The 14,555-nt window shown below is 37.8% G+C and overlaps 1 protein-coding gene across 2 annotated transcripts in view; it reads left to right on the top strand.

Annotated features, from left to right (window-relative positions):
• LOC137287309 (protein kinase C-binding protein NELL1-like) overlaps window positions 1–14,555 on the top strand; it is a 126,118-nt gene that overhangs the window by 85,224 nt on the left and 26,339 nt on the right. For both annotated transcript variants that reach the window (XM_067819546.1, XM_067819547.1), the window contains exon 3: window positions 14,403–14,553. In XM_067819546.1, coding sequence (XP_067675647.1) covers window positions 14,403–14,553 — 151 coding nt within the window. The remainder of the gene's footprint in view (window positions 1–14,402; window positions 14,554–14,555) is intronic.

The following is a 14,555-nucleotide window of genomic DNA, read 5'->3' as shown; positions in this document are numbered from 1 at the left end:
AAATGCTACATTTGCAGACTCATATATAGGAGTTGTCTGGAACTTTTGTTTTTTGTTCATCTGATTAAAAAAGAGTAGTTAGCTAATATGTGAAATGTATCAACTCTGTTATTTCCAAATATGGATGAAAAAGTGTTTCAAGATAACGTTTTAGTAAAAAGAAATTAAAATCTTTTTTTAAATATTTTGTTCAAAGGAAACACGAATGGTACAAAGTTATCTTAATGTTTGAGAGAAAGTATACTGTATTTAACTCTTTCCCATCTTCTTGACCATTCTGTTGATTATCTTGAGCTGCTCAATGTTAATGAAAGTAAATACAGTGTAGAATGCTAAAATAATTGCTAAATGATTATTAAGAACTCTTCAGTTTCATCTCTGTTGGAAGAAAGTTTAGTTTCATCCATTCTTTGACAATTTTGCAAAAGTGCCTGGGGAGTTTATTATCACCATTACTGTATATAAAGTGAAAATTATGATGAGACAGATTCGAAAGACTTGCACAAAATACTCATCTGAAGCATCTATTCATTGGTGTGAAAGATGCCGAGAATGAACTTTACAGAAAACATTTTTAACAAACATCTGTCAGTTTCAAGTAGAGCGGTTTGTCAGCTAATATATATGTCTGTAAATACATACAAGTGTAAGTGCCGAGGCTTATTCCTATGCATGCCATATGTGTGAACAATCTCGGAAACACAGGAAGCTCCCAAATTTAAGACACCATGATACCATATACAGCTAGTCCAACTTTATTGCTCTCAGTGCTGAAATATTTTCAACACATCGAGAGATTAGCAGTGAAATAATCTTTTTTTAAAGTTTCTTCAAAATCTTAACAGCATGTGTGTTGAATGATAAATTGTTCATGTGATCCCCTTCCATAAGCCTTCCGAACTTCTGACTGCTCCACAGGTCATGTGTCTGAGGTGTAAGCACCATGTCTTCATCCACTGTTATAAGTCTGTAATAAATGGCAGCCAATAGCTCTTCCCTTTCCCATGTGGATTTTTTTGTGTGGGGCAGAATGTGTAAGCAGCAAGGAACATTGGTGTTATCTGGGCCCTTGTCAAACTGTGGTTACAAGTGCAATGTCTGTAGTTTATGAATGAAATTCCACAGCGCAGTTATCAGCTAACTTGATAGTTCCACCTTGAGTCATTTTAGTGTTTTGTAAAAGCTGTCTCTAAGTGCTAAGTGCCTCCTGAGTCCTCCAGGATTCCTAATTTTGAAGAAAGGGGACAATGTCTCTTGTTTAGACGTTTCATCTTTTTTGTTTCCATGAAGGAGGATATATACTGCTTATAACATCAGAATATCATGGGAGTGAGTGAGTTACTTTGGCTTCGTTCCTTATTTTGTGTGTGTCATAAGAGGCGACAGACAGGATCGAGTAGTCATACTTGCTGACTTGACACAATGTCATCGTATCCCATTTGCGTAGGTTGGTGATTGTGATGCTGATCACTGGATTGTCTAGTCCAAACTCTGCTGGGATATTACTGAGTGCAACATTAAACAACCAACCAACCAACTATTTGTCAATATTCTGGATTATGGTCTTACAGCCAAAGCTGACTATTTGCTTTTATCACTTGGTATTATGCTGCAACCCATCTGGTTCAGGTTCGCTGCTGGTCAGTTTCCACTGAGTGAGTGAGTCTAGTGCTGGTACACCAGTGGCCTGAACATGAATTACACATACAAGTCATCCATCATCTTAAAGTTATTCTCTGCAGCTGTTTTCTCTATTCTATTCTTTTACACCAGGCAGAGGATAACCCACCTTGTGCTCTAATGAGTAACTGTCCAAAAATAATCAAGTAGTAAAATATGTGTTAGATACAAGGAATAGCAGGGAAGATATACCAAATATCACAATATTATATACTTGGAGAAATGAATGGTGAGGATTTGGCTGTCATAGTGTGTGACTCGGATGATTTATATGCCATTTTAACCTGCTAATTTAGACAGGTGCTCATGGTATCAATCACAGGCTTATTTATAATCTTGTATAAGAGCTGTGAACAAGTATAACAGCTGAAATATTGCTGACTAAGCTTTCAAAAGTCATTCAGGTAAATTGAGTTTTTGTCCCATATCCCTTTGAAATGTATTTTTATCTAGTATGACTAACAGTTGATCCACATGTTACCACACAAGAGCTAGGTAAGGGCAAGTTGCTAACATCAATCAGATCTGTGGCGTTCCTCAAGGGTTCTCGGTGATACAATAATTGAGGCTACAAAGTGTGTTATCACAATGGAGACCTCGTCCTTTGTCTGGCTTCTATCACCAAGCCCCAGACACCACCATCTCGTTTGTTTGATGCTGCAAAGGATGGGTCAGAAAAGGTTACCCTGCCTACCTGTGGTGTGTGCTGGTTTTTGGGGATGAGCATTGTGGGTCTTTCATTCATGGTTGTGGTGGATGGAAAACTGTAGTTTGATGGTTTTTAATTGTGTGTCACACAGTACTTGAGGTGTATCAAGATGGTTTCTTTTTTGTTCAAATCAGGGACATTAACAATTTCCACAAAACCATATGAGCTAAGGTCTGACAGTCCCCAGTTTATAATTAGGGTTATATTTGGTTTTAAGCAGTGGATCATGACACCTTATTCCACTTGACTACCAATGACCGCCATGTATAGCCATGTCCATTTTGTCATTCCATGAATTGATGTATGTACTATTAGGCTAATCTTCTATCCGGGCCTTTTCAACTTGAAACCAAAGATGGCCCCAGCGCCATCTAAGCTGCCAGCATTCATTTCAAGTTTAAGTAATCTAAGAGAGCCTGAGTTTAATTCTGCTTAAGTTATTACATTTTTTAAAACATGTAGTAAATACATTTGATATACCTCAATGGTGAAGTGTGCAGGAGGTACCTTACAATTCACTTCTTGAACTGGTTAATGATCTTCGCAACATCCTAATTTCTAAGGCTTTTTTTCTAATGTAGTTAGCAATATTTCAGGACAAAACAGCAATCGTTAGTTCCCCAGTATTCTTTAATTCAGAAACATACACTTGCACTGACGGACAGTTATATATGGACAAAAGTATTCACTCTATCCAGAAACCATATCAATAATATGGTCTTTACTCCATCTAACACATGAATGCAGATAGCACATATGACTAAGTCCATAATTTGTTCTTCATGCAATTATCTCGTTGTAGCCTAATTATAGAATGAATATTTTGAAGTTTAGTATTAAGGATACTGACAATTAATATTAATGATGCCAGATAAATATCACAGCTTTGTACTTGTGGTAAAGATCATCATGCTTAGAACCTCATAGCTTCCAATACAGATTTCGTAGTGCATGTGCCCTAGTTAGTATGTGCTGGACTTTGTCACATGTCTTTTTAGCATCAGTGCCAGGTTACTTGGAGATTACTCTCATTATGCGTATAATTGCTGACATTGCTTCTGTATTATGTCTGACATTGTCTCAGGGAATGACAGCAGATGTTCAGGCTGAGCAGAGTGTGGTGCTGATCTGTCCTTGTCATTACATGCATCTGTAAGAATGCCAATCTTGTTTTGAGTTAAAGGTTAGATATTTACCACTGATCTTTAGTGACTGTTCAGCAAATATGTAAAGAGCTGTCATGTCAAAAACTTACTCAGAAATCACACTGGAATATTCATTATGACAGCGTTGGATATTTTGAACCAAGTAACTTGTCTGGGTGGAGTTTTCAAAATTGTCTGAATTAGCTTGTCTGGATGATACTGGCTACTTTCAGTGATGTTCTCTTTCATGGCAACCAGGACATCACTTGTTTTCGAGTACCGTGTAGTTTTGGTTGTACCATAGATTTGTGTTTGTGTCAACACTTGTGTCACGTCTTCAAGTTCTGCTCTCCCTTCAGGCTCAGTGAGTGATACAACTGCTGTTCTACATTGAACCCAACCCATTCTACAGGCTGTCATGATCTGTAGTGATGCCATCTATGGCATTATAAGGACCCAAACCACTTATGTCCAGAATAAAAAAAACAGATTGAACAGGTATTCTCACCTGATCCTGATGCTAATATTCACCCATAAAATTTCATCTCATCTTGGTATTTACAAGTGAAATTATATATAATCCCACTGAAAATGAGATCTCATCCTGTATTTGTTTTAACCAATGTTGTCTCATGCTATAATGGGATTAACCAATGAGATCTCATCCTGTTGTCTCAGCTATGATGGGATTAACCAGTGCAATCTCATCCTGTATTTATATTAACCAATGTTGTCTCATGCTATAATGGGATTAACCAATGAGATTTCATCCTGTTGTCTCATGCTATGATGGGATTAACCAATGCAATCTCATCCTGTATTTGTATTAACCAATGTTGTCTCATGCTATAATGGGATTAACTAATGAGATCTCATGCTATGTAAGTATTTTCAAATAAAAACTTGTGCTACATTGTGATTAACCAGTGAGATGTCTTCCTGTGTAGGTATATGTACCTGTATTAACAAATGAGATCTGATTCTATATGTACCAGCTCATGAGACCTCATCCTGTGCTATTGAAAAAATACAAACATATGAAACAATATTGAAGTAGTAATCATGATAAATGTATGAAATATTAATGAGGAATGAGCATATAGGTCAGTGTCTATTTGGGAAATATACATAGTGATGGTTTGTTGTCTATCTTGCGTGTACTTCCTCTTGGAGCAACCTGAAGCAAGGCCATGTTAGCAGGTGCTGGGTCTTACTGATACACTTTTTCTCCCATTTGATGGTTCTTGCCCCACAGTCGAGAAATTACATTTTTGGATTCACGAAACATTGGGTGAACTTTAAGTGTTAAGTGCAACCTGAAGCATGGCCATGTTAGCAGGTGCTGGGTCTTACTGATACACTTTTTCTCCCATTTGATGGTTCTTGCCCCACAGTCGAGAAATTACATTTTTGGATTCACGAAACATTGGGTGAACTTTAAGTGTTAAGTGCAACCTGAAGCATGGCCATGTTAGCAGGTGCTGGGTCTTACTGATACACTTTTTCTCCCATTTGATGGTTCTTGCCCCACAGTCGAGAAATTACATTTTTGGATTCACGAAACATTGGGTGAACTTTAAGTGTTAAGTGCAACCTGAAGCATGGCCATGTTAGCAGGTGCTGGGTCTTACTGATACGCTTTTTCTCCCATTTGATGGTTCTTGCCCTACAGTTGAGAAATTACATTTTTGGATTCACGAAACATTGGGTGAACTTTGGACAGTTGCCTTTTCAGTTAGGACATGTATCTGTGACATATTATGGGGTGTGCTAAGCCCAATTTGAATTAGTGATTATGAGTTCCACTGTAGGTATGCTTTGGATTCTGTGTGCAGGTGCTTGAGGTACTCTTAGTGCCCAGTGTGAAATTTCTTTGTGATCAGATGTTGCATTAAGATGCAACTCCATGGTTTTATAAAATGTGCTTTTAAACAATTACATTGAGATGATTCATTCCCTTACTTATTGTTAGTAGTGTATATTTTTATTTTATATCTTTATGAAATCTTGTTCCATATTGGTATTGGCCATTGATTATCCCTTTTGTGGTCTGTGTCCTGTTCCCTTTAGACTCTCCCATCAGCTGACATTTGGCAATCTTGCCTATAGCTCTCAGGAGGGAGTCCCCTTGTAAGTTAGTCAGAAATCTGTTAAAATGGCCAAACCTTGGTGTTAATGTTTTATCTTTTATTGGTGGAGAGTTGTAGAAACTGTTGCAATCACTGACATAATACAAATCATGGTGGTTATTTTCAGAATACCTCATACCATTATATCACAGGAAGTGGCCATTAGTTATCTGCCCTTGATACTAAAATTGCTGCCTTCCATTTGGGGCCTTTGAAGTGATGTTGTTTGGGCTGCGAGAAGCCGTCATTACCCTAACATTATCATGCTAAGTGCAAGATGCTGTATTGCATCAAGCCCATAGCAGTTTTCGCTTGCATCCTGGCTTTGGATAATCAGTCTATCATTGGTTCTATGGAAAACATTTTCAAGATGTTAGTTGGAAAAAGGTGTGATTTCTCTTGATGATGGGGTATTTCAGACCTGGAAGTTCATGAGTGCAGAAGTACATTAAAAAAAACCCTGCTAGATGAAAGTTATTTTCATATGGAGAGAGTGATAAGAATGTGTTTGTTTGTACAGCTGAATTGCTGAAATTGTCCTACCTTTTTGAATGTACAGTTTGTTTGACTATATATAGAGCCCAGATGATCACTAAATGCTCCGAATTCAGTGACTAATGTAATTGGTAACAAATATATTATAGTCATGAAAAGTGTTTCAGATTATTTTGAAGTTGTTTGATACAGTGAGAAAATATATGGAGGAGATATAGCATTTAAGGTGAGACAAGTTTTCTTTCTTGTTTTACAAGTTTTTTGTCCTCAGAAAACCCTAAAGGCAGGAGGAGAAAGAAAATATTATTATTAGAAGATCTTATTATTTATCATCAGTGGACTAAAACCCTATAATTATGTGGATTTCTCCTGAAAGATAGATGAACTATTTCATGCAATACATTGTGGTAATAAATAAATGCAATTTGAAAGACAAGTCAGTATTCATATTAATTAACAGGTGTAGTCTACATCAGGACAGGTGAGACAGAAACACGCACTGGGTTTGAAATGAGGTTTTGAAACGCACTGTAGCTTTATTTTCAATTAACCAGATTCCAGATACACTGAAATTGCTCTTAAAATCATCAAATTCTCACACAACAGTTGGAAGCATGATTCCTAAGTGCACACTGAAATGGATCGCTGATCCATTGACTAAGAAGAGTTATCAGCCATCTGTAGTGTGTCTACACCATCCTCTGCCCCATCCTCTGATGCAGCTCATTAATTTAGTGTTAATCACTGTAACTCGCTCTTTAAACATCCCAACTTTGACCTGCTGCTCAGCTGGGGACACGAGAGAAACTTTATCAGGTGCTGGAGGAAGAAGAAGTGTCTAGTCTGTTGGAGGTTGAATTACAGACAGTTATTGTAGTTTACTGAAGTGTACAGGCTGATATGACTTGATGTAATGTGGGTTTGGAAGTATGTTAAAGGCAAGGTCTTGCTGTAACTTTAAGGCAAATTAGATTTGCTTCTGAATTTCGTTGGACGTAGGCTCGGCTTTCATGAATTTGTTAGGAATCACGTTCTGGGAATCCATCACTGTTGTGTCATTTATTGTCAATGCTTTGCCGAAATATTTTTCATTTTGGATTTTCATTGTCAATATTTAAGATGTTGGGGGAAAATATCATGACTGTGATTTATTACTGGAATTAATTTCATTCATGTAAAATCTCAAAAGACTTAAATGAGTATAATTTCAAATACAACTTAAATGATATATTTCTTAGTAAGATTGTGAATAGGTTTTGCTGCTGGATAAAAGTAGACATGTGAGATGTATAAAATCATAACAACAGAAGTATTCTCACCTTTACTCTTGCATGACGAGTGGACATTGAAGGTTCAGTATCATAATCTTAAGAGTGTTGACATGCTTTTAATAATTGGTTTCCTATGATTTACTCGGTGTGATTCATTGGTCTTGAGTATAAGGTGTTCTTTACAAAAACTGCTTTAAATTTTCTTCTTTTTCACAAATCTGATAGGAAACATCATTGAGCTTGACATTGCACGTTTTTTAAGTCAGTGTTCAAAGAGCCACAGAAAGATGGACAGCCATGTATAATCTAGGAGGACATTCACAGTGTAATTTATTTGTCACATTTAGCAAGCTTATCCTGTGATAAACAAGTAATCTGAGGCCTCCAGATGTAGGAGTCTCATAGAGAACATAACATGATAACAGCCAGCCCAACAGTCTTGGCAGTCCAGCTGCTGAACCCACTCTGTGGAACATGTTCTGCTTGTATGTCCTGCTGTCATACAGTGTCATGCCTACATGCAGTGTTAACATAGTCATTACATACAGAAACTGCATTCATAGAACCGTGTGCTTCATACAGACATGAGTCAACCAAGTCAGCGGGTTTGATCCCCAATTCTATTAGTTGCCTCTCACGCCAAGCATGGGTCAGTGCCCTGTTTCACATAGCTCTCGTAAGCCTAAGATCGCCTCACTCACTCACTCACCCACCCACCCAGTCGTGTGTGTATGGCAACAGAGCCAAGGAGACACTGGTACAGTTGACACCAACATATGCACTGCCTTATTTGTATGCTTGAAGTATTCCCTGATCTAAACAAGGTCGTGTGGTGTATCTGTCCGAAGAACACTCCTGCAATAGCACTGGTTTCATCTTGTATTACAGGTTTCATGAAACATATGCTCAAAGAGGTTGTTTAAATGCTCTAGGTAAAAAAGGCTTTTTTGTGATTATTACATCTTTCAAAGCTCTGACAAATCTGTACGTTCAGAAAGTCAAATGCCTTTCATTTTCTGAAGATTTCAGATATTTTGTGGTTTCAAGAAGACATGAAAGTTAAGAACTTCCTCTGTCATAAGAAATCATTTTTATTAATAAAGATGTCAGATGTCCTGAGTGAAATCATGTCACAGCTTTGGAGGAGTTAGCTCTAATATGGCAAATTTCTGCGCTGCAAACCAGCAGATAAATGAATCTCTGCAGCTTAAACTGCACGCAGTGTTAGTGTGTAGGTACTTCCGTCTGCACTAATTACAGACTATTAGCAATGTTTATGTTTGGGAGTAAATTAAAACTGTCTGTTAATTATGTTGGGTAGAAGCAATCATCATTATATAATAGACCATCTGATAGGACAATGTTGTGTAGTTGTTGTAGTGTATGGGACAGGTATAACAGCCAGGGGATGGTTAGCATGATATTTATTTATACATCATGGTACAATTTTATCACTGCATGGTATTGATTTTTGTATTGTCATCCAGACATTCTGTATATTGGCTGTTGTTGATATCTGTTCGAATATTTATTCAGTTAGTGTCTATTCATTTTATTTCTATTAATGACAGTTTAGACATGGAGTCCTAGTACCACAGTTCCTGCAGGCAGTACTTGTACTGCTTTTGAAGTGCATTATGTCTTGTTTGTACATTGTACAAGAGACTACATGTGACAACATTGTGTGTTAAAGGACAAAGAGCTGTGATACAGTCTTGATCATAATTAACTTCCTTTGCAGGGTTAGGTCATTACTGATTTTGACCATGTGGTAGCCACAAAGTCCCTGAACTGCATTATTTGAGCTTCTGCCTAGCCCATTCTTCAATGCTGAAGCTCTAAATAAGGCAAGACTCAGATTTCCTCAGGTTCAAAATCTCATTTCTCACTGGGGCTCATTTTCCATTTAAAAGGAATTGTTTGTTCTAATCAGAATTATATGTATTGAATGTCTAGAAGTTAGTGTACTGTTGTTGGTGCAAAAGCCTGAATGTTCATCTGTCAGTGACCACATTGTATGTGTAAAGATAGTGGGCCTGATCATAATTATCTTCTCTTGTGTGGCTAGATTTTTTCTGGTTTTGTCTCTGAATGTATAGAACCATTCAAACTGAAAAGGAGCCCCAAATTTTGATTGCAACCATTTGGATTACAAGTAAACCCATTAAAACTGAAAAGGAGCCACAAGGAGACCAGGAATAGATTTGATTCATTTAGGGCTTTAGCCCTGTGTGGAGGGATAGGCTGTAGGGACAATAATGATCTAACAGTTATGCTGAAAGGGTTTCTTTTGGCATAGATTTTACAGAAACGTACCCTAGCCAATACAGAAAGGACAATTCCATTCTGCACTATACACTTTTCTTGATCGGAACTGTCATAGATGTCAACTAGATGCATTTGATTGCATTATATAAGACACAACTATACACAGAAACAAATATTTCACAGTGCACAATAACACTCGCAATCAGCTGATCGGCGCCAACTACATACGGTTTTTGGGTTGTGGAATATGGACCTTCCCACTGTGTAGGGTACAGGACATGTTCTGTATTTTGATGTTGTTTAGGGTACACTTCTGTGTACAGAAACATGTCTGTGGTACTGTTATGGGTATAGATGTGTAGTACCCGTGTTGATAATGACGCCTTCAGTTGAGATACAGGTCTAATCATTTAAGTTCTGTAGTATTCTGTAGATCTGCTGTGGTTGTTGTCCTTGTCAGTGCTGACCGCTATCATTTGGATGAGATACAGGTCTAATCATTTAAGTTCTGTAGTATTCTGTAGATCTGCTGTGGTTGTTGTCCTTGTCTGTGCTGACCGCTATCATTTGGATGAGATACAGGTCTAATCATTTAAGTTCTGTAGTATTCTGTAGATCTGCTGTGGTTGTTGTCCTTGTCAGTGCTGACCACTATCATTTGGATGAGATACAGGTCTAATCATTTAAGTTCTGTAGTATTCTGTAGATCTGCTGTGGTTGATGTCCTTGTCAGTGCTGACCACTATCATTTGGATGAGATATAGGTCTAATCATTTAAGTTCTGTAGTATTCTGTAGATCTGCTGTGGTTGATGTCCTTGTCAGTGCTGACCACTATCATTTGGATGAGATACAGGTCTAATCATTTAAGTTCTGTAGTATTCTGTAGATCTGCTGTGGTTGATGTCCTTGTCAGTGCTGACCGCTATCATTTGGATGAGATACAGGTCTAATCATTTAAGTTCTGTAGTATTCTGTAGATCTGCTGTGGTTGATGTCCTTGTCAGTGCTGACCACTATCATTTGGATGAGATACAGGTCTAATCATTTAAGTTCTGTAGTATTCTGTAGATCTGCTGTGGTTGATGTCCTTGTCAGTGCTGACCACTATCATTTGGATGAGATACAGGTCTAATCATTTAAGTTCTGTAGTATTCTGTAGATCTGCTGTGGTTGATGTCCTTGTCAGTGCTGACCGCTATCATTTGGATGAGATACAGGTCTAATCATTTAAGTTCTGTAGTATTCTGTAGATCTGCTGTGGTTGATGTCCTTGTCAGTGCTGACCACTATCATTTGGATGAGATACAGGTCTAATCATTTAAGTTCTGTAGTATTCTGTAGATCTGCTGTGGTTGATGTCCTTGTCAGTGCTGACCACTATCATTTGGATGAGATACAGGTCTAATCATTTAAGTTCTGTAGTATTCTGTAGATCTGCTGTGGTTGATGTCCTTGTCAGTGCTGACCACTATCATTTGGATGAGATACAGGTCTAATCATTTAAGTTCTGTAGTATTCTGTAGATCTGCTGTGGTTGTTGTCCTTGTCAGTGCTGACCACTGTCATTTGGATGAGATACAGGTCTAATCATTTAAGTTCTGTAGTATTCTGTAGATCTGCTGTGGTTGTTGTCCTTGTCAGTGCTGACCACTATCATTTGGATGAGATACAGGTCTAATCATTTAAGTTCTGTAGTATTCTGTAGATCTGCTGTGGTTGATGTCCTTGTCAGTGCTGACCACTATCATTTGGATGAGATACAGGTCTAATCATTTAAGTTCTGTAGTATTCTGTAGATCTGCTGTGGTTGATGTCCTTGTCAGTGCTGACCGCTATCATTTGGATGAGATACAGGTCTAATCATTTAAGTTCTGTAGTATTCTGTAGATCTGCTGTGGTTGATGTCCTTGTCAGTGCTGACCACTATCATTTGGATGAGATACAGGTCTAATCATTTAAGTTCTGTAGTATTCTGTAGATCTGCTGTGGTTGATGTCCTTGTCAGTGCTGACCGCTATCATTTGGATGAGATACAGGTCTAATCATTTAAGTTCTGTAGTATTCTGTAGATCTGCTGTGGTTGATGTCCTTGTCAGTGCTGACCACTATCATTTGGATGAGATACAGGTCTAATCATTTAAGTTCTGTAGTATTCTGTAGATCTGCTGTGGTTGATGTCCTTGTCAGTGCTGACCACTATCATTTGGATGAGATACAGGTCTAATCATTTAAGTTCTGTAGTATTCTGTAGATCTGCTGTGGTTGATGTCCTTGTCAGTGCTGACCGCTATCATTTGGATGAGATACAGGTCTAATCATTTAAGTTCTGTAGTATTCTGTAGATCTGCTGTGGTTGATGTCCTTGTCAGTGCTGACCACTATCATTTGGATGAGATACAGGTCTAATCATTTAAGTTCTGTAGTATTCTGTAGATCTGCTGTGGTTGATGTCCTTGTCAGTGCTGACCACTATCATTTGGATGAGATACAGGTCTAATCATTTAAGTTCTGTAGTATTCTGTAGATCTGCTGTGGTTGATGTCCTTGTCAGTGCTGACCACTATCATTTGGATGAGATACAGGTCTAATCATTTAAGTTCTGTAGTATTCTGTAGATCTGCTGTGGTTGTTGTCCTTGTCAGTGCTGACCACTATCATTTGGATGAGATACAGGTCTAATCATTTAAGTTCTGTAGTATTCTGTAGATCTGCTGTAGTTGTTGTCCTTGTCAGTGCTGACCACTATACTAACCCATGTTATGTATTATGACAAGGAAGGTTATTTCTTGTAAACCTCTGTCTATGGAAACTTCTGTTTTGGTTAAACCAGTATGTTTTGGTGCGTGGCTCTTAATGCTACAGTATCAGATAAGATATTTTGTTTTGGTTGTTACCATTACCTAGGAAAAAGTGATTATACTGATTATCATTATATTTGTTATTGAGCTTAACATTTAAATGTCGAATCTGAAGGTTAACGTGAAGGATCACGATTTTGAGATCATTTGAACCTGGTATTTCTACCTCAAGCAAACATGATTTCCCAGGGTACTAATAGTTGCAAGCATTTTGAGTTTGGTGCCAGAAGCAAATTTGATCATACTGTTGTTTTTACACGCTTCTTTGATGGCTGAACTATGAGACAGGTCCAAAATAAGTTGTGGAGGTTACACTGGGCAGACAATTGACAGAAGAATGACAGATTCCCTTCATGTTTATGATCAAAGCTGAAGCTGTTAGAGCAGATAACAACCAACAAAAGAATAGATCAATCATTTACCTGTTAAATGTAGTGGTCAGGATAGTAGTACTACATGTAATCAAAAACCCGCCAATTTTGTTCCTTGGGGCAATGACTTCCTTATCTGTTCTTCCAAGGCTTGCAGGCTTTCTCAGTGGTTTAAGAGTGATTGATTACTGGGACATAGAGTGTAAAGTTACAAAATGAACAAGGTGATTGGCAATCCAGTTCTTGTAAAGAGATGTTCTATGTAATTTAACCTTAGGCTAAGGGTTTATATTTGTGTTTACTTCTATTCCCATTTTGGTTATTGAGAGAACTATGAATATATTATTTGGGAGAACAGTCTGTGCCAAGCACTTTTGAATCTACTTGCCAGAATTTGTTTTTTGTATCATATTTATCATGTTTAGTGTTGGTAAACTGATACATGGACTGATAAAATGATACATGGACTGATGTTACGTGGACTGCCTTAGACTTAAGGCTTGATGAACATGTTATTGAGGTGTTGCGTGATGCACATTAATTCTGTGTGGGCCGTGCAAAGTATCTTATGTAGTCTTCAGTTTTGATGCTGCTTGTTTAATCTATCACATATGATGACTTCAAAACTCACTACTTGAGATATGTGTAGATTAACAGGAAATGTCTGGACTCGTAAGACCTAGCATGAAGGATTTGTTATTAGTTATAACACTGACTCTACTTGCTGAAGAACATAATTTGATTTCCTACGGGTGCAGTATGCAAGAACCATCTTTTGCTGCTTCTCAGTCATTTCAACAGAAAGCCACTTGAGCTTACATGGAAAACAGTACCTTCCTTACTAATTCATGATTGTCATTAGAGCTGAAAACTTGTTATACCTAGCTGATTGTATGTCTTGGTGCAGTGGTGATAGGAATTGTCACTGATACAAACTCTTGAAGGTTAGACCTGGTCTTCAGAAACCCATGTTTGTCATAAGAAGCGACTAACAAGATCAGGCAGTCCGGGTTGCTGACATGGTTGACACAATGTATACTCATGCTCTCAGTCACTGGACTGTTTTGTCCAGACTTGATTAATTACTGACCACCACCATATAGCTAGAATACTGCTGAGTGTGGTGTTAAACAACATGCAACCAGTCTCTAATAGTAACCACTGCTGTATCCTCATGGTCAGAATGTTTGCTTGCTATGTGAAGGACACCAACTGTTCATAAGAAAACTGTGTGATACCCATCATCCTGTGCCTCTGCTGTGATATTGCTGGAATGTTGTGAAATCTGGCATAAAAGATATTTATGAAACTCATGAATGGTATCAATATCTAACTTTTATTTTCACTTGTTAGATACCAAACCGTTCACTCGTTTCATGATTATGGTATTACACGGGACATAGTTTAGTATTTTCTATGTTTTCCATTCTGTCAGTGATGACCTGGTGCTTATGTTGAGTCTGTTCTGTTTCAGGTGCCACTCGCCACATAGCTGTGCCAGAACCAGTTTTACAACAAGCACTTCATTTATTGAAAACTCATGATGAAATCACATTTTTAGCCAATGTAAGACAGGAATTAGGGGATTCTGGTAGCATTTTTTCATTTTCCTCAGAAATATACAGGT

This window comes from Haliotis asinina, chromosome 6 (assembly GCF_037392515.1).
Source record: "Haliotis asinina isolate JCU_RB_2024 chromosome 6, JCU_Hal_asi_v2, whole genome shotgun sequence".
Taxonomy (NCBI): domain Eukaryota; kingdom Metazoa; phylum Mollusca; class Gastropoda; order Lepetellida; family Haliotidae; genus Haliotis; species Haliotis asinina.
The sequence above is the reverse complement of the archived record's forward strand: the minus strand, read 5'-3'. Positions and strand labels throughout refer to the sequence as shown.